The sequence below is a fragment of the Temnothorax longispinosus genome, chromosome 6 (assembly GCF_030848805.1).
Source record: "Temnothorax longispinosus isolate EJ_2023e chromosome 6, Tlon_JGU_v1, whole genome shotgun sequence".
Classification (NCBI taxonomy): Eukaryota; Metazoa; Arthropoda; class Insecta; order Hymenoptera; family Formicidae; genus Temnothorax; species Temnothorax longispinosus.
The window spans coordinates 16,244,885-16,265,570 of NC_092363.1; the positions used below are offsets into that span (position 1 = coordinate 16,244,885).

At 35.2% G+C, this 20,686-nt stretch overlaps 1 protein-coding gene, 1 long non-coding RNA gene and 1 pseudogene across 2 annotated transcripts; 1 reads left to right on the top strand and 2 right to left on the bottom strand.

The window, feature by feature from the left end:
- Positions 1–3,928: 3,928 nt before the first annotated feature.
- Positions 3,929–6,278, bottom strand: LOC139814524 (uncharacterized). The gene is made up of 2 exons (XR_011732479.1): positions 4,613–6,278; positions 3,929–4,393 (listed from the first exon to the last, which is right to left on the bottom strand). It is a non-coding gene; the product is annotated as an uncharacterized lncRNA (long non-coding RNA).
- A 2-nt stretch (positions 6,279–6,280) lies between these two features.
- Positions 6,281–8,968, top strand: LOC139815435 (uncharacterized; annotated as a pseudogene).
- Positions 8,969–9,122: 154 nt separating this feature from the next.
- On the bottom strand, positions 9,123–19,200 carry LOC139815078 (uncharacterized). Its single transcript, XM_071781711.1, has 8 exons — positions 19,054–19,200; positions 18,818–18,873; positions 17,190–18,746; positions 14,879–14,987; positions 14,676–14,780; positions 14,514–14,594; positions 14,265–14,382; positions 9,123–14,110 (listed from the first exon to the last, which is right to left on the bottom strand). Exons 4-8 carry the CDS (start codon positions 14,912–14,914, stop codon positions 14,091–14,093), a joined length of 360 nt encoding a protein of 119 aa, XP_071637812.1. The 5' UTR covers positions 14,915–14,987; positions 17,190–18,746; positions 18,818–18,873; positions 19,054–19,200; the 3' UTR covers positions 9,123–14,090.
- Positions 19,201–20,686: the final 1,486 nt, after the last annotated feature.

Consider the following 20,686-nt stretch of genomic DNA (forward strand, 5'->3'; position numbering starts at 1 on the left):
CGCGGTATGTGTTTTTATCCATCATGGCCATGACAGAACTAAAGCCTCACCTAGTTGCAGGAGCTTGCACTCCTGTGTGACGTCAGGATGCGCAGGAGCCCCATTCACGAGTCTTGAACAAAGTAGATCGGTATCCACCTCCGTGAAATGTCATAGTTCATTCAATGATTCGCTAGCTTATTTTCTTTCTCTCGTTCATTTCTCTCTGTCTCTCTGTCATATCATTGTCTGCCTATTTCTCTTTGCCATTTATAAAAAATAGCTCTTTTCTTTAACGTTATATAAACATTCTTCCATCAATTTTGAATTATTCCGATTATCATTTATTCCAAAAAGGGTTAATCCCTCACGTTTAATTAAATAGCCACTTTCCGCACTCTGCAATGCCTTGGTATCTTTACTACTGTTTTCATGCACAAGCACAATATAGAAAGCACCGGCGAACTTTTTGCGCGTCGCATTGATATCCTCCTTCTGCGTCTGCAATCGCAGAATCTATGTATGTATAAAGATCGAATGTCGAATTAATCGCAATTCGTTATCTGGTCGTGCTCAGCACGTGAAAGCAAATACAGCCAATATTCTCACCAACTCAAAGAAAACCGGAAATGACGTAATCCTAAATAAGGTCAAACACACACTTACATCTCGAAAAAGAAATCGACAAAAAACCAGTTAATAATTCAATAAAATCATATTTTAGTTTGCTAAAATTTGCAAATAATTATCTCATCGTGTTCATCACGTGTTAGTAAATGTAATCCGAATTTTTATCAAGATAAAAAATTACAGATAATCTATGTGTCATTTAATCTGTTATGTGCGTTAGAAATCATTGAGAATGCTTCATGTAGCTTTCCACAAATTGTTCATAAATCGAATAAAATTTCTGTAGAAGCTGTTTTTTTTTGTATTTGTGATATAAAGATATGTAGAGAGATTTTTAAACAATAAATTCTCTCTCTCTCTCAATTGAATTAATTGGAAATTCCAGGCCATTCCTTTTTTCTTTTCTATGCCAAGAGTGCGACACAACCAAATTACGAAGTCACGCCTGCAACGCGTGCACTCGTTAGACAACCCCATTGACCATCCGTCTTCATCACGAAATGATCACGTGTTGGGGAACTTCTCATAACGCATGCTTATATAGCGGAGCTTCTTACGTAGTTACATCACGCACTCATTTAAAATTTTTATTTTATTTCAGCACTTACCGTTATCTTTCTCGAAGAACGTTATTTTTCAAATTTTTTCACTTTTGTAACGATATAATTCAAAACATTTATTACTAGTTTTTTTTCGTATTAATGACAGAGAGTCAATTGAATTTTACTTGGCTTTGTTTCATTTAAAAAAAAAAAATGTATTGGAGTAACATCAGTTATTCAAATATTTTTTAGTTCAAGATTTTTACAAACAAATAGTGTTTAGTTCGTTTTAGAGTCAAATTTCTCTCAGATTTTTCTCATCTTTGGCTTAAAATTATTATGCATATCAATGTAATATTTACTGATCCTTCAGCGTAGAACTAATATAAATAACTTTAATTGCAGTACGACCTGATCATATTCATCTTTTCTAAGTCGATGCGTTTAATTGTTCGCGATTCGGATTGTACTATTTTTTTTCCATCATTGATTTATTTATTGATTTATTCATCGATTGATTTTTTAATTTCGGTTGTTTCGTGCTGTACATTATGCTATTTAAATTCAGATATTCGCGATCGAGATATAATCTCGACGATTTCGATTAAAACGCGGTTAATATATTCTTTGCATTCTTTGATATAACTCTTTCTTGCTTTTTATAATTTCGAGACATTTCTTAATCGAAAAAGTTAATTACGCGCATTGTCGAGAAATTAAATGCAAAATTAAGTTAAATTTAAATTTAATTAATATTTTATTAATGAACGTGATCATTTATCTTTTTCTTATACACTGAAAAAAAATACTTAGATCCAAGAAAATATTTTTTACATAGTATCAATGGTTTATTTACTTAATATAATCACATATTTATTTAGAATTAGATATCTTTACTTAAATTAAGTAAAAATATTTAATTCTAAATTAATATGTGATTATATTAAGTAAATAAGCCATTGGTACCTACTATGTGAAAAAATATTTCCTTGGATCTAAGTATTTTTTTTTCAGTGTATAATTAATTATATTAATAGTATAATTATGAAAATTGTAATGAAATATATTACAATCAATAATATTACTATCAATTGACTTAAAAAAAAAGTCTTACAAAAATTTCTTATTGCATAATTTATTGTACATTCGAGCCATTCTTTTATAGTCTCTTCAGGTTTAACTTTTTTCATCTAGGGTCGACCACGTCATAAATTACATTACAGCGAGTAATTATTGCTATTCTTTATTACTCAGGAAGTACGCGCAGTTGCGTGCGCAAGTTGTGAGAAAAAAGTTTCGATATTCGAGATTCTCTCTTCTTCACCGTTTCTCTTTGTACGATGTATGATATATTCTCATGCCGCAAGGATGCCCGTGAGATAAAAGAGTAAGACGAAAAAAAACGTGAGAGAATCGCACGGAAAAAGATGAGCACCAAGCAACGTCGACAGAATCGTGGATTTAGCGCGGAATCGGCAGCGTGGCGTGGCTGCGGGACGATAAATCGGTATGGCCAACTGCTCGAGTCAACGAGCCGTGTCCAGTTTGCTACCTCTCACCAGAGAGTGGCTCGGTGGACGCGAGTTTTCGCGAGGAGGAAAAGGGACAGGGAAACGAAGAGTCGCCGCGGGAAGCGGAAGGGTGAGAGGGACTATCCCGACATTCACCACACGCTATTCTTCATACTCCATTATCCGTGCTCTACTCCACTCTACTCCATTATGCCGGCACCGCGTATAAACGACGAGTCGTTCCCACTCCCGCCCCCGCCTCCGATCCCGACCCCGACCCCGACGCGAACCGCCATATGTCCATCAGGTTACTCGTCGTCCTCGCTGTGTGCAACAGCGATAAACACTAGCCCGTGCGCGGTAGCTCGGTTATCGAATGAGAAAAGTACGTTGCTTTATGCAGACCGCTTCATAATCCGCATCAAACTTCGCCAGAGTGTATCCTTTGACCAATTTCAAGTCAACTTTTTGTTTGCGATATTCAGATATAATTAATGTCGAGTGTTGTTTGGTATTAATTATTAAGAGTTTGGACGAGATAAAAATTGCTCTACGAAAATTATGATTTGCGACGAATAGCGATTACTCCATTCTTCTTCCAAGAATATTATATGTAATAATTATTATCAGCATATCTGCATTAGTAATGTTATAACAATACATAGTTAAAATTGATAATATTGATATTCGAAAAAGGATGAAGTTCCACTCATTAAAAAATATGTATGTCGCTGTATTACCAAAATGTACCACATTCACGGTAATAAACTTAACTTGGTGTACTAAATATGAAACACGCCTTCATCATATACGAACATATGACTTGACTAAAGCTACGAGGCAGACACAAATTCCCCTCCCGAGACCAGGTTTAATTAAATCTTTTGCAAATTTGCATATACGCACTTCCGTCTGTGAGAATCCTTTAGAACCCTTGGCGTTACCGAGACCCCTGTAGAGATTCGTTTCCCTACCTACCTGTTATGTAGATCTGCCACTAGTCCTCCGAGATGATGATGATAATCTGAGCGAAGACGACTTCAAGAGGAAGGATACCGTCCAAAAAATAAGACACTAAAAAGAAAAAGAAAAATTGAAATGTGAATATTACGCCAGAAAAAGAACAAGTTTTAAAAACGTATATAAAATTTTGATGTAATAAAAAAGACATCTTCTAAATTGAACAGGAATGTGAAAATTCTAGAATAATAAATCGAGGACGGTTGGAAACAGCGCAGGAGATTAAAGAGAAAAGTCATGTGTGGATTATATTTTGAAATACACTTTTACTTCGACTCGGTCAAAAACTACGATAACAATAGGTTGGTAGATATGTATATCGGAAATCATTTTCGGAAACGCAGAGTGCCCGTCGCCGGTTTACAAAAACGGATAAGCTTCTTGTCGGCGCGGCGCAGTGCTTCTCGCAAAACTATTTCGCGAGTTGTTCCTCGAGAGCTTTCGTTTCTTTGGCAGAAATTTCGATGTAAGATCTTCGATGCCGGCACGTTCGTTCATTCGTTCGTTGAATACTTGCGAACATTTTGCCGCTCGCGCGCTCTCCGCGGCGACATTTGTCAAATATTGTGGCTAAATTTTTTTCATCAAATTTCTTCAGATCTTTAACACGAATTGTGTAACACTTATTCCAGTGTTCTAAAACCAGTTCCCATGGAGCTTGATTATATTTCAACCATTGTACGCTTTCTTCGCATAACTCATTTGTAATATCTGCAGAAAAAAAAATTAAAAAATTTAGTCATATTATAGTTTCAATTGAGAAAAACAAATATTATTTTAAAGGAAATATATTATTATAATATTTCGTCTTGAATACAAAATAACTTTGGCTTTTTTAATTAAAGTTTATTTAAAAATTACCATAATTTTAAATACCACAACACTTTAGTAAGATTGTAAAACTTTACTGTAATTTTTAAAGAATGTTACCATTTTCTTCTGTAACAGCATGAACTGAAGTTTGTCTTGCTCCGCTTGGACTCGGACTAGAATGTTTTCTTTTTCTTTTTCTTTCTCTTTATGCAGTTTGTCTTGCTCTGTATACAGTAGATCTTTTTCTCTATGCAGTTGGTCCATCAAGTGCGTCTGCTTTCTCGTTTGTTGGTTCACATGACTGAACGTGCAAATCAGGTGGATTTTGACTTTGATTTTCTACAGAAGGATCCATAACGTCATTTGTTGAGTTTGAAGTGCTAGGTCTGCATTGAAACCTGATGTAAATAAAAATAGAAAAAAATAATTATTTTTCAATATTACAATTGTATGCATTATATGATGCTATTATATTCTTGTAGACAGTGATTCGAAATGGAGTAAAAATTTGTGTGTGAAGGAGGGTTGGAGATTGAGAAAGAAAGTTATGGAGATTGTTTCATATCTCGAATTTTTGTAATATTAATTTTAAAATAGAATGTTCAGTTTTGTATGTATTCCAATCCTGACATAAGGCAATCACAACATCTTTTGAAATCCCTAGACTAAGTATTTTTTTGAAGAGGTTATGGTGATCCTCCTTAATCTCAGTAGCATGATATCCGCCTAAACCTTGACTTTTAGAAATCGGCAGATTTGGAACTTGTAAGTCTGTACTCTTTCTCAATCCATCTTTATACGATTCTATCTGAGATAAAACTTAATGTCCTCGACTGCTTTTCTGATCGTTTTTCCTTAATTGACAAAGCTTCGCGTCTTTGTTTAGCTTTTACATCAGTCAATTTCATCCATAAGAGACTTGTTGAATTTTCTACGGTATCTTGGAGCTAGACGTTTAATTTCTGCTGTGTATTGTTTTTTTGCTTTTTTAATTTTAGCTTTCGCTTCCATGTTTGAAGTTTTAGCATCAGCTACTAATTTGTTTAATTCAAAACTATATTTTTATTACATTGCCAATGTTATGGCATTTGGTGTTGCTTTCAATATTTTTTACTAATTCGTGCATAGCAGTTTTTTGGTTCAAATTCGTGGGGAGGTAAAAATTAATGCCAAATTTAGTTTAGTTTAGTCATCTCTGAAAAAAGTACCTCCGTGTTGGAGGAGTTAATAAAGAATCATTTGTCATTAGCATATTTTATTTTAACAATTTTAAAAGAACAGATGTGCAGTGCAAAATATCTTTGGATTTAATGTTACCTAGACTATATAATTTTTTATTGTCTCCGAATTGGAGACGAATGAAACCTTGGATTAAACTGGTGAAAATGTTAAAAAAATTATATTTAAGGAGAGAGGGTAGTAATTTGTGAATTAATGGTAATCAAATACTAGTCTTTAAGTCACACACATTGTGTGATTGTGGTCCAAAGATGCAAATTTAGATTTTAAGTTACGTTTAACTGAATAATCGCTTTAGTACCGTTATCTTGGAATAATCTTAATATACACATATATACATAAATATATATATATATATAATTTGCGTTTCCATTATTATTAAAAATTTATTTGATGTTTCTACCCAAACATTCGGGTCGAACTTAGTCAGTCAGGCTGGCTTGTATACTATTGTAAATTATTTGTCATATATTGCGAGTGTTATACTGGCGCACATATGTCAACGGCTGCGTACATCACATCATCCATATCTGCGCGTGTCGTGCAGTCGCGTCGCTGTTAACGGGAAAGAGCAAGTCCTTGCTGACCAACGTGATCCTGTTACTCACCCGCAGGACGTCCAACGCGAGCGAGCGCAACCGTCGCGGTTCCGAGGTGACCAAGCGTTCCAACTCCTCCATCAGGTACATTCAGACCAGGAGGCCTGGAAGTCCGGCGGTAACAGCGCGAACACTATCGATTATTTTGATCTTGAACTCTCGCCCGGAGCGGACGTTGATTTTGCCGAGCGAAATAATGGTTGCTTTGAACAGCAACAACAGTATTATCAGTGAACGACAGGATGAAAATTATCAGATCCCGCGTTTTTTGCCGTCGCCGACGAAGAAGTAAAACAATAACGGCAGCAGTTGGCGCCGCAAGTTTATGCTACGTCGTCGCTTCAACGATTCCTTGAACTTGAACAACGGTGAGACACGTTCCTCCTCGCCGAGCGAATCGATAGCGAAGTCCTTATCCTGGATCGAGGAATCCTCGTTCAGATGTGGGGCAACAAGGCAGCAACACCACGGCGACGACCATCTCGTCGCCATCGGTGCAAATCAACGTGACCGGAAGCCCTCAGATAGCCACCTCTTTTGTCGACGACATACCGTCTTTGGAGAACAGCTTCAGCTAGCCCGAAAAGGAAAATGACGATGAGGAGCAGGCTGGTCCGGAGTTTGAGACGGAGAACTCATCTTTACCGTGCAGTTCCGCGGCCGCGTCTATCGTTGGCCTGGACTTCTTCCACGGTGCCCTTTCCTGTCTGTGAACGGCGCGGCGGCGCGATGCGGCAGGGGATCACCAGCACCAGCTCGCCCCAGCGTGTGAGTTTGCATCCCAGCGTGGATTGCCCGCCGATACTTGCAGCTCTTACGGTGAGGACAGCAGCCCGAGTACGGACTCGTTGAAGCCCAGAGGGTCTGGACGCGACCGGGTGCCGCGAGATCTTGTCCGAATCTGGAACGACATAGCGCCGACTGCTCTTCGGCCAGCAGGTCGTCGAGCCCGGGTCCGACCGGGCCATGTTTCAAGCTTTTCAAGGATGGTGACGTACAAGTGTGCTACCTGAATCAAATCCGGACCTTTGTAAAGAAGATTCTGTGCAGCAAGTTTCTTAGACGCTGAGAGACGCATTATCTTTATTTCAACGACTGTTGCCTATCTTCCAAGACGCTGACGGGTTTTCTTCAGCAACCTGTTCCGTACAGCAGCATGTCGGAGATCCGAAAGTACGTTGTTGCCAGGTGGGACCCTGCGTATAAGAACTGTCTCAGCATTGTCCTACCAGACGGTTCGCTTCTTCTGCGAGACGCTTACACGAGGGAGCACTGATACCGCTTGATATGGAAGAAAAATATCTTTCGAGGAAGGCGACATACAAGTGTGCTGCCTGAATCAAATCCAAACCTTCGTAAAGAAGATCCTGTCCAGCAAGAAGCCGAGGACAGCGACAACGAGACGCAGATCCTGAACAGCTTCTGAACGAGTGGCTGACTGCTATGAATACGGCTCAAAGTCAGACAACCTTTCGGACAACCTTTCTGTCCGCGTTTATATACATAAAAAAAACTAAAAAAACTAAAAAAAACTTAAAAAACTAAAAAAAAAAACAAAAAAAAAACAAACAAAAAACAAAAGAAAACATGAGTTCCGAAACATATAGATGCTAAGTATTATTTTATACGCGAAAAATATGCAAACGAAGAAATAGATATAAGATATGTTCTAAGCGAAGACCAACTAACCGATATCTTTAGAAAAATATTTTTTTTTATTAAAAGATAGATTTGTCACATTTACTACGTTCACGCGAGCGTTACTTCTGTAGTAACTTACGATATATCACTCGTTTACGCGGAATAAATCGTAAGTTACTACAAAATCTTGTTTACGCGAAGGAAAATCCCGTTTACGCGAAGGAATTATCGTAAGTTACTACAGAAGTAACGCTCGCGTAAACGTAGTATATGTGCAATAAAATTGGTATTACAGAAGCACTTAAATAGTGCGGATGTTAGAAATGAAGTTCAAGTATTTGTACGCTTCTGTTTGGTGCATGCTATGAGAGTAGATAAATGATGTTATCTGTTCAACCTTTTTCTGTTTTTTTTAATTGTCAGTATGGCGCTAAGCCCGTTTTATTTTCCTTTTTATTATGTATTTCTGTGGATAATTTAAATAACTATTGCAAATGGCAACACAATAATGGCGGAAATAGCAAAAGAAAGAACGGAATTAGGCTTATTGCGTTTACTTGTTAATAGCGCATCCTAAAGTCTAAAGTCTAAAGTAGATAGATAAAATTTCGCAATTATCCGCCATTTTGGCTTTACAACTATGGTACTTTACATACATATAATGTTTCACACACAGAATCAGGTTAGGAAAATTCCACTTAATGTGCAGCTATGTTACATTATGTAATAAGATAAGTCTACATTACGTCCATTATTCGACGCCATTTGACTCTAAATGTTAAAGCATTGAGTCTTATGAATTGCGATTACAGACATCTATATATTATATACTAGACTGCTAATTTCCACGAAATCACTTCCACGTGGATCTGAAAAGTATGTACATAACTCATGCGTTATGTAAAAGATACGAATGTTATTACTTAATTGATTGAATTTCAAGCAATATGTGTTACATATATCTACAATTTCCTTTTTTATTTATTTACGCCACGGATGCGCAGATGCTTACTCGTCATATATATATATATATATATATATATATGTGATACATATTTTTTGGAATCCATTTTTTTGATACGGTATAAAGGAGTAGCAATTTAGTATATACACATACGTGACGCATACATACATGAATCTAATGGATAGAACAGAGGAGGTATCTTTCGGACTTGCTTCACTAGTCAGATATGGAACCATTGATCTTATAGATATGCAGGTTAATTGTTAAAAAAATATAATTACTGTAATCAGCTGATTTACGTAGAATTTCTCTATCTGCTTTCGTGTTTGCTCGGTTATATATGTTTTTTGTTTTTTATATGTTTTTATCGCGGTCTCTTGCGTTTTTTCCTAATTACTTGAATGGTCAAAAATTGGGCCTGCAATATTTGGTGAACAAAAGCATGTAGCGAAATTTAAGGCAATATTGACCATGGACTGGCAATACATAGCACATTTTGTCACGTACTTCTCTCTCTAAAGTGTCCGGAAGCACCGAAAGAGGAAAAGAGAGAGAAATATACTTCTCTCTCTCCAAAGTGTCCGGAAGTATGGAAAGAAAAAAAGAGAGAAGATGGTTTTTTCTCTAACTTCCTCCGTACGTTATAATAAACTGTAGGCAGTTGCCAGTCCATATCTATAAGGTGGTCCGTGTATTGGACGAATCGTTGTCCATGGATGTATAATATAGATGTCTGTGATTGAAGTACTTTGTCTATCTTTACGCGTTACTTTAGCGCGTCTTATCCTAGAGCGTCTAATCCAGTAGAGCGCGCGTAATATGAACACACATCTACCCTTCTTAAGAAAAAAGTTATTTCGCTGGATACTTATCAATGAACGCTCTAAAATGTTCGTAGTCTAACAGAGCGTCGTGGTGTATGTTGCGCTTGATCAAAAAGATGATTAGGTTCTGTCTGTAGAGAAACGCGGATATTAATTTGTGTTTTGTTTCGAGATTGTTCGGCATGTCTCTTGAGAAATATCGTCTTGTTCATTCCGTTCATGCGATTTAACCTTTGTTGTGCACACAGGGGTCAAATAGACCGCAGCGTTTTTTTAAACGCGTTTTTCTAATACGTACAATACGTACAAATATTAAAGATTGAATTTTTTAATGCATTTTTTAGTGAGAAAAGTTTATTTTTCGGCTTCTTTAGTTACTATAACATATCATTTATAATTCTTTTATGTTGCAAGATATTAATGAAATCTATTAGACCTAATTTGGAAGCTTTGAACAATAGCCAGCAATTTTGTTTGAGTCAAAATAACGAATTGTACGTCTGTAATAAACAATTAAGTGACTGGGGTCTAATAGACCCCTTGTGCACAATACGTAATTTTGAAGAGGTGTGCACAACAAAGGTTAAAACTCTAGTAATAATCATTAGTTTGAGACTCTACAGGAGTGTTTACTTTCTATGGAACGCATTTGATTTACATGTCTTATCCAGGAACAGCCATCATCGAACGACATCTTATAATGCAACTTTCTCAATCGATTTGTAATTCTATCGAATTTCCATTTTTCATCTTTTGAATAATCTTTTACACGCTACTCTCTCTCCGCACGAGAAATTTGTACTTAATGTGTTTGTATTACTAAGAGTTTGGAATTTTTATGCTAGTTTTTGTCGGAACACAAAGGGAATTAACTCAGTCAGAAGTTATTAAATTTAACACTTTTTGTTGTTCGAAAGCGAGAAAAATGTAGTCAATCAACCGAAAGCTTCTGACAGTCTTATTTTATTTAGTAGGTAACATTACATCTCTAATTTAGTGCATAGTTTTCTGTTGAGAACACTTCCGCAGGAGACATTTGTTATTACATATGGCATTGTTCTATACTGTAATAATAACTTATTTAATGCTGAAATCCTTTAAGACTCTTGATAATAAAAAATTAATATAGTGAGTTGGCTATGAGAGTGACAACTTATAATTTATAAGAACTATTTATTTTTAAATTACAATAATTTCCATACGTTATTTAATGCTAAATCGACATTTAAAGAATCACAGTTTATACGACGTAAAACTTGTTTGTATAAAACGTTCAGCCTGACCATTTGTTGCTATATTATACGAAGCCGTATACTTTATGTTTGCCATTTACTCGTAGGAATTGTTGAAATTTATGTGAAGCAAATGTTTTACCATTTTCCGTAAATACAGTTTGTGTGGTAGATCAAAACTATTCCGAAAAAATTTTTTTATTTGTTTCCGATCATTTCCGACACAGTAGATGGAGGAGGGATATCACGGAATTACGCGTTCCATGTAACATTATTTAATATATGAAAGCAACATTAAAGTCATAATTTATAAACGCTGAACATATGAACACTAATGAAATTGTAGTTTATATGTATAATAATAATACATATTTCGAATATTATATTTTGAAATACCCGAGAAAAATAATGGGTATAATATGGTCAGATTTAAAATATATTATTAAATATGAAAGGATCTAAATTAGATATGAAAAGATCATCTAATTTTATATGATTATATGTAATCAGATCCGAAATTTGGCGTGATACGATCATATTTTTATGTAATTATAGTCGACTTGATCTTATTATATTATATATGACAACAGAGATCTGTTGTTGAAGCAAAAATGGGTCACCCATGTCAGATACGGGAAATGAAATGTACAAAATCCTGATATCAGCCACGGGAACGAAGTACGTTAGTTGCTTCTCATTTTCTCTAATAATTTCTTTGTTAAGAGGGTAGCTGTGCAATCGAGACATTATCTATAAGGGACTAGATATTTTCTATCAATACCAATTTTCATGCTTTTTCATACGATAGGTTATTAATTATTATTGCATTGTTACCAATACACTTTACATTTAAATATCTTTAAATAAATCTGATGTTTGTCTAGTATGATTGGAAAAAGTTGTATGGACATCTTGATCTCTTAGAAATGGAAAATAATGGAAATCTTTTTTTTCTCTTTTCAAGTTTACTTTCCTTTTCCTCTTTTCCTTCGTTAGAAATTAATAATGGTTTATGGATTGTTGATAATTCAACAGTATTCTTCAACATTTCGTCTTCGTAGGGAAGCAGTGCGGTCTAGTGGCAAAGGTGACTCATAAACTGCGAGGATTCGAGTCTATCTGACTACAGTTGGAATATTTTGTCTTTCAGAAGAAATACATTAACTTGCTAGTTTTCTTCCAGAGGTACACCACATATTTTTCAAAAGATTTAGTATTAGTACGAGTACTATAAAATTGCGTAAGGAGCCTTAAAGAGAAGCGTCTCCTTACCTGTGTAACACGGTTGTCTTTTTGAGCGCTCTGCTATCTTGATTCTAATCTTTTTTCATGCCAAGAGATTTTTCTTCATCGGTTTTACTTTCTTCTACAATGTTTATGAGCAAATCTAAAAATGTTGAAACTTCTTTATTGAATATTTTTTTCTCAGAAGTGTTCTTTTAAGAATATTTAGTGCATCTAATTTAATCTGAAGAACTTTTGTGTGATATGGGTATTAAAGATTAACTTAAAAATATTTAGGTTTGGAGGTAATTCCCAAGGTGGAGGTGATAGATATAGTTAATTATTTCTTGTCAAGAAGATCAGCTTAGAATAATAAAGATGGGTTGAGTTACGAAGTTTATAAAATTTTGCTTTGTTCCAAATTGATTTCCTTGATATTAATTCTGATATTTATTCATCACGTGTGTGTCCTGGTTTAAGGCAGATATTTTGTATTTGACTGTTTAAAGCGTTGGCTTTTCCTTTTTTTTTGTCTAGTCTTTCGAATTTATTACGATACAGGGACAATACATTCCTTAGACCTTATATATTATATCGTTTTGATTTGCCATCTAGTTGGTTAATTAATTAACGGCAGGATAAGGGAAGGATAGTCTTAGAATCAATCGCTATTTTTCGAGAGAGATAAAGCAACGGACCGGCTGAGAAAGAAAGTGACAGTCGAGCTTTATGCCGTAAGCCGTAAAGCCCATTTACACATTCACAATTGGCATTGCGTAATCAGTCGAGTTTTTGTCATTGCGCCCTATGCGCAGTTATGCAAGTTGCCGACAATAATATTGGTCTTTGTTACGTGAATGCCAGCAGACGTCATCGTCAAGCATAATCACATACCTTTTCGTATAACTCGTATACTTATGCGGGATAGTGACAGTGAGAGATGACTTGCGAGAGATACCGGCGGGAGATGAGTAATCGTGATCGTACAATTTACAAAACATGCACGCGCAATCGACAAGACATCGTCGTTCTATTCTTTCTATCACTTTTTCTGTTCCGTGCCATTAGAACACAAATACTTAAATTATATATAAATCGAAATGTGACATGTGAATTTGCGGCAAGCTCCTTTAAAATTTTAGTAATATTTAATAATTCATCCTACACAAAATTCTACGACGTATTTTTTCATACAACTATTATTGTTAACGTCATATATTAAACTATTGTAATTCTCGAAATAACATTTGTGGAATAGATTTAAAAGTAATTCATCACGATATACAGCTACTGTAATATATAGATGTAAACGTATAATATAGAGTATGTGTGAATACACATTTGTTTAATGTACGTCATAAACAAATGTCCTTTTCCTCATTTATAAATTTGTATCGAACATTAACAGTTGCATTAACTTTTGCATCATGATATGACGAATTTATCGGGGGGAGGGGGGGAGTTTATGGAGAATTAGAATATAAATCTATAAATTTTAGTCACGTTGCATTCGCATGCCATACATATAAACTGTAATATCCAGAGATCATATAATTTTGTGACAATAAATTATTATTTTAGATTATATTTGATAAATTTTTGAATTTTTTTTTTCAGAAAATTACTACTATACTTCTTCAGTACTTATTGACGTTTTGGTATCCAACGTTTCTCTTCCTTGTTTTTATAATATAAATATTTATTTTTTATGTGCTTCACGATCCCTACAAATGTAAGTTCTTTATCAGGCGATAACGCCTCCGTGATCAATTGCCCGTACATTTTTGACGGTTTATCCTGTGTTTTTTGTCCTCCTGTGCCGTTCGGTTTAATACAGACGCTATCTGTACAGGAATAATTTTAGCCGATGGACTATCCTGGATCTGTTGTGTCTGAAAACGTGGTAATTATATATCATATACTATCATAATTTCAATTAAATTAAATTAAATTAAAAAATTTGAGCGGGCTGGGTGGCAGTGTGGTCTTGTGGTAAAGCGCCAGACTTGTAATTTCGAGGAACCGGGTTCGAGTTCACCTAATCACCTTTAATTTTATTCACTCCATAGTCCGGGTTGTTTGTTGCAGACCGGTTTAGCAGTGTCTGCAACTGTTCCACTCCCTCGCTTATGCGAACGCTCATTTGCGATATGCCTTCAGTGACCTAATACAGCGACAAACAAGAAGACAAATGTAATGTAGTTTACGTCGCAAATCGAATAAAATTAAATTAAATTAAATTAAATTAAAAAATCGACCTTTTTCTTATTACTGTTCTTTAATTATTATACTTACGTTTAATTCTCGTGAGGTTTCGTCAACAAATTTTTTCATCTTTTTTTTAATTTTGTTAACTGCATCTTTGTCTAATTGTTTCTGTTGACATATAGCAAGATTATTAATAAATGTAAAAATACGTAAAATCCAAAATGTAAAAATATGAAGTGCATTATTCACATTTATTAAGTCCGGGTTGTTTGTTGCAGACCGGTTTAGCAGTGTCTGCAAATGTTCCACTCCCTCGCTTATGCGAACGCTCATTTCCGATATGCCTTTAGTGACCTAATACAGCGACAAACAAGAAGACAAATGTAATGTAGTTTACGTCGCAAATCGAATAAACACTCAGACATGCAAACTATTATATCTTTTCCTCTTACATCAGATTCGTCGGATTGTTGTTCTACGTGCTCCATATCGCTGCCCTTTTCTTTGCTTGAACTCGAACAGGTAACGAGCTCTTCGACTGCGATCTGTCATGTGCGTGATCTGCAATAATTGATACGTATACCATACGCGAGCGTTCGTGAAATTTATGTAAAAAAAAATTCGGAATTCCGTGAATTCAGAATATTTCAGCTCGAAAAATTGGAGCCGTCGATTGTTTTGTTAGGTACGGCTGATTTTTTGTTAACTATCGATTAATATACGATCACTGGAACGATGAAAAATGTTAAATGCCCGCGTATGATAGTAACACCTCACATAGAGGATAAATCATATGTAATATAATTTTTTAAATTACTATAACATTATACAGTATTTTATGTTTATAATTGTAGTTTTGTTATTTAAAATTAAGTAATAAATTTCTATAAATAAAATTTTAAAATAATTTCTAAATTGTTTCCAAATAATTCTAAAATTGCAAAAAATTTCTGTTAAAAACAATTACCACCGACAAGAAATCAGATCTATTTCAATTGTTGCTTTTTGCGATTTCTCGTAGCTAATTACTGTACGTAAGCTACAATTATCAATATTATAAATTACTTTATGTTGAAAAATAAATGAAAAATACCGTATAAAATATCAAATTGAAAAAAGATACACACACACACACACGCGCGCGCGCGCTCAGGCATACGTAGAGAGAGGGAGGGGGAGGGGGAATTCTTACCGCGATACTTTTTTAATGCTATATTTGCATTATGTATTATATATTTATATGTATATTAGTATATATTTTTATCGTCAAACATTTTATTTTTACTATTTTACTAGTAGTGTATTATTAACAGAGCTATATAATAGTGGACAAACGTGCTTTGTCGCGTTATCGAATCTATCGTAAAGGCGATGGTATTAGCGGGAGCGGGAAGAAAGTGTCTTGTAATTGGTTTATATATACCGCGCCTCACGTTTCTGTCCACGTGAATTAAGATATCAAGCTTATGAGATTCTCGGCGGGGGGGGGGTAATATTATATCTTGCAGAGTATTATAGCTGTACGTCTTTTCGTCGATATAACGTTAGAATTATCTGTTTATTCCGATTTCTACGCGTACAATTATAGTAATTTTTGTGATACAAATAGATCAGAATATAATTAAAACTTCTTGTTGATCCATTTAATTATACGCATACATATGCTTAGATACATATATTATACATAGATAGAGAACGTATAATCAATGCGGGTGTTTTTGGTTGGGAATCAAATAATCGGCATTGCAGAGACAGAATGAGAGGAAGAGAATGCAGTTCTCCCAAAATACTAAATTAAAATTATATTCTTGAATATCGGTTACGGGACCACCGTCATCTATGGTACAAAAGAAATACGCGGACAATCCAAGGAATTTTTTCTTGCACTCGGTCGAGAGTGCTCGAGAGAGCTGCGAATAATAGTTCCGTGATTTTCTCTATCTTTTCCAATTTATGTCTTCAATTTTCACGCAATTTGTTCGATTTTCTGACATTTCGCTGTTTAGCATAGTCAAGACGGTTTTGAAAGATTAGCGCAAAATTGATGCGTTCTCAACGGTCAACCGATTGCAAAACATTTTCTCGTACATTACTTTTAGCTTTGTTAATTTATATTTTTTAGCTGCGAATAATAGCTCCGTGATCTTCTCTTATACCTTCAATTTGTTTTTAATTTTCACGCAATTTGTTCGATTTTCCGACATTTCACTGTTAAGCATTAGTCGAGAAGACAGTTTAACAAATTATGAAAGTTGGCTACTGTTTGAGTCTTGACATTGGTAGAATAACAAAATCGGTTTTTTCAGTTCGCGCCGGATCATTTTAGCAATAGCAATGACACTCCGAACCAGGACTTCTGGATTAGGATCGAGCGTGGCCTGGATGTGTTCCTTTGTGGGGTTAACTCCCGTTCTGAAACACATTTTAAATAGTCGGTGTAACGCTTCTATTTCAGATTTTGACCAGCGTCTTCCTTTGCCATTGCATTCTCTTAGTATGTCAGCTTTATTAGTCTGGTATATTTCGTGGCGTTGCAGCCACGTTTTTATTGCTTCAGGAGTTCTTTTCTTTAGAAGGATATGATTTCTCTTTATAAGTTTCAATATCTCTTCTTTACCGGGTAAAACGCCATGTCTTAGGTCCTTTTCAAAGGCCTCTAAAATTACTTTTTTCTCATCTTCGGTATATTTTACCTTTTTGTTTGTAGATATATGAATCTATAAATTTTGATTGAATTTAATAAAGCACAAAGTAAACACTTACTCAATCGGTTTCTCTCGGCACTGATCCATGCTTTTATTTCGGATATTGTTCGGTCTTGTAGACTACGATAATTAGCTTGCGCTTCTTCTATTTCTTTATCAGTTGGTTGTTTCCCTTTTTTCCCAATCTTGAGGTATTTTGCAAATGCTTCTCGCATCGCTGTCTTCGCCTCCTCAGTCCAGATATGTCCTCGGCTACGTGGTGTTTTTTTCGTCGTGTCACATACTAGAAAAAGAACAGGGTATTATTTAAAAAAGTACACAAAGGAAGAAACAGGACTAAAAGTAAACAATATCAACAAGCAAGGGATTGCTATTGCTTCAATTAATGTTCTAATTAATCAATTAAATTAATGTTCTGGGAAGATTTTTTTATTTTTTATTACTGGGTGGATTCTTTTTAGTATAAGTTTTTTGAGGACTTTTGACAAGACGGACAACAGACTTATTGGCCTGTCGATGTCAGCTCTTCCGGATTTTTTCCTGGTTTTGGAATTAACATCATTTGCGCCACTTTCCATTGAGCCGGGAAGTAGCTCAGTCTTAGTATGGAATTATATATGATAGTTTATATAAGTCTTATCGCTTTAATTTAATTTACAGATAATAGGAGATCATGGAGATCAAAATTGTACTGACAATAAAATGAGAAATGTACTACAATGATAATTCACACATACCGGTAATTATCACACCATCTAGTTTCATATATAAACAGTACGTTGTTATCCGTTCTAACTGACTTTTCTGCAGCGCGATCCGTTTATTCAATAACTCCTCCTCCCGGAAATGCGTACGTCGTACGCTTTCCGCCTCGATGTACATCTCGTTGACTTTATTTTTATAAGACGGACAACAGACTTATTGGCCTGTTGATGTCAGCTCTTCAGGATTTTTTCCTGGTTTTGGAATTAACTTCATTTGTGTCACTTTCCATTGAGCCGGGAAGTAGCTCAGTCTTAGTATGGAAGCTAAATCGGCGAATAGAAAATCGCTCTCGACATTCGCCTGCTTCTCGTTACCCTCGTTGGTTAAATCAACGAATCCCATCATGTGTCTTGTGGTAAAGCACCAGACTTGTAACTTCGAGGAATCGGGTTCGAGTTTACCTAATCACAGGAATTTTTATATTCCAAACTGCACCTTTTGCACGAGTGGGGCTCGTGCGGAGAAACTGGGCTATTTTTCGGAGGAGACATTAAACTTGAAATTGGTCGTCAAGCTTGGGGAGCTTGGGAGTTTTGGGTCAATAATACTGCTATCGTACTAGCTGCAATATTAGTAGAGGTATTACGTATGATTGAAAAAATTAAATAAATAATCATTATCGATCGATAATTAAATAAAGATTAATTAAATAAATAAGTTTTATCCGCATTTCTTTTGTTTGTTATTTAATTTTTTAACCTCTTTGTATAAGATGTCTTTTGAGACTATGTTGTTTCGCCGCTTCCTTTATTGACATTTTCTTTTCAATAACGGCTTTTGCCGCTTTTTCTTTTCTTTCAGGCGTATATCTGTTTCTTTCTTTGTATGGTTTATTAGTCCCTTTATCTTCCTGAAATAAAACAATAAAAAAAATTGTAACAAAAAATGGAAAATCTGTTTTTTAAATAAAGATTCCTTTACCTTTTTGTTTTCCATTTTGGTTCTAAGCCTGGGATTGGTCCTTCGTTCTGCTATATCTGCCGAATGTTTAATACATTTATTTGTTTGTTTAACGTTATATAATCGAAAGAAACAGAGCTAAATAAGAGCCAATTCGCTGTTCTTGATGCGAGAGATTTATTCAATCATTAGTAACAGCGAATTGGCTCTTACTTAGCCCTGTTTCTTTCGATTGGATTTACAAAGCCTCTACTCACGGGTATTTATAATATCTTTCAAGGCTCTCGCGGTTTCCTTATTTTGCTCTTGTGTCTGAAAAAAAGATTGTGACATAAGATAAAAAATGGAAACTTTGTTTTTAAAATAAAGATTTATTTACCTTTTGTTTATTTAAGGCAGTTAGCCTCGGGCTTCGCCTTTTTGTGTCATTCTCTTGGCTCTGAAAATTGACATTGCAAAGGTATTAGTAGAAATGAAATATTCAGTCTTTGTATTTAATAAAAAAAAAAAGTACCTTAATTGCGCCTTTTGTTGGCACCTTTTTTATGGCGCCGTTGGTTGCTATATTTAATAGGAGTTTTTTCGCTCAGCATTTTCTCAGCTCATTTGTAGAATTGTAGAATAATAACGGTAATAACACGTTTAATCGATTTCAAATTAAATCTATCAGTCCTGTAATCTTCATGAGACGGTAGAAAAAAGAGCACTAGCGAATTATTATAATCCTCTCTAAAGTGAAATTTATTTTATTTTAAAATCGATCTTTTTAAAAAGAAATTTATGTCGACGTTATAAGATGTCAACGGTAAACGTTTTATATTATATTATAACTGGTATTAATGAGTCATTTGTTTGACATTGTAACTTTGATATAAGTTTTCGATAGATTTAAAAGCAAATAGATCTAGGGTCATACAACTTTAGTTAGACCTGAGATTAAAGTAATCTAAATAATAAATTGTAAATTTATGTGAATAAAGAGTATAGTAATATTATACAAAAATATAAAAAAAATAGATATAATTATTTAAGAGATAAGCGATAGGAATTTTTTAATAGATTTAATAATATTTCGGATCTTCTCAAAAAACTTAAACGCGCACTTTGTTCTTTTTTATTTTAACTCAAGTCAATCTTGCTCATTAATATCTTAAAAGCTACGAGTGTTTGGAAAGCATCAATAGTGATATGTATCGCTTATTATTTTTCAACAATATCCGTCGATCCCAATTCTTATAATGTATCTACATATCTTGTACTTAAATAATACTGATTTTTGAATACTTGATTTTTAGTATTAGGTATATATACAAATAAAAGACTTTCTTTCGCGCAACCGAGATGGTTCGAGGATCACTCCAACTTCAATAGTAACTTATGCCAGGGTAGGTATATACTTACTACGAAAATTTAAAATTCTCTCAAAAGTATCTCAAACTATATGATGGGGAATCGAGATATTCCAAATTCATGGAAACCTTCTATCACCCCTTCGAAGCTGACGAGTACTTATTGTTAGTTGGTCTCTCGCGGAGGATGCTGAAACGGTCACATGAAACGCAAATAAGTAGTTTTGTCTCGAGATAGACGCAGCTTTTAACGTGGATGTTGGACTGCCCGTGATCCTTCGCTTTCTCTTCCCCCTACGCTCTACGCCCTACGCCCTACGTCCTATGCCCTACGCAATGTCTTTGGCCCAGTTTTCTCATCGGCGCGCGGCGCGGCGCGGCGCAGCGCGGCTCGGCGTAGTGACGTCATTCACGTCATTGAGAAGGCCACTGACAATACGTCCCAGTTTTCAGTTTCCAGTTCCTGCCGCCGCGCAATGCGGAACAAACTCGGTCGGGGCTTAATCCTGTAGCCTTCGATTCTTTGTCGCGGTCAATTTTG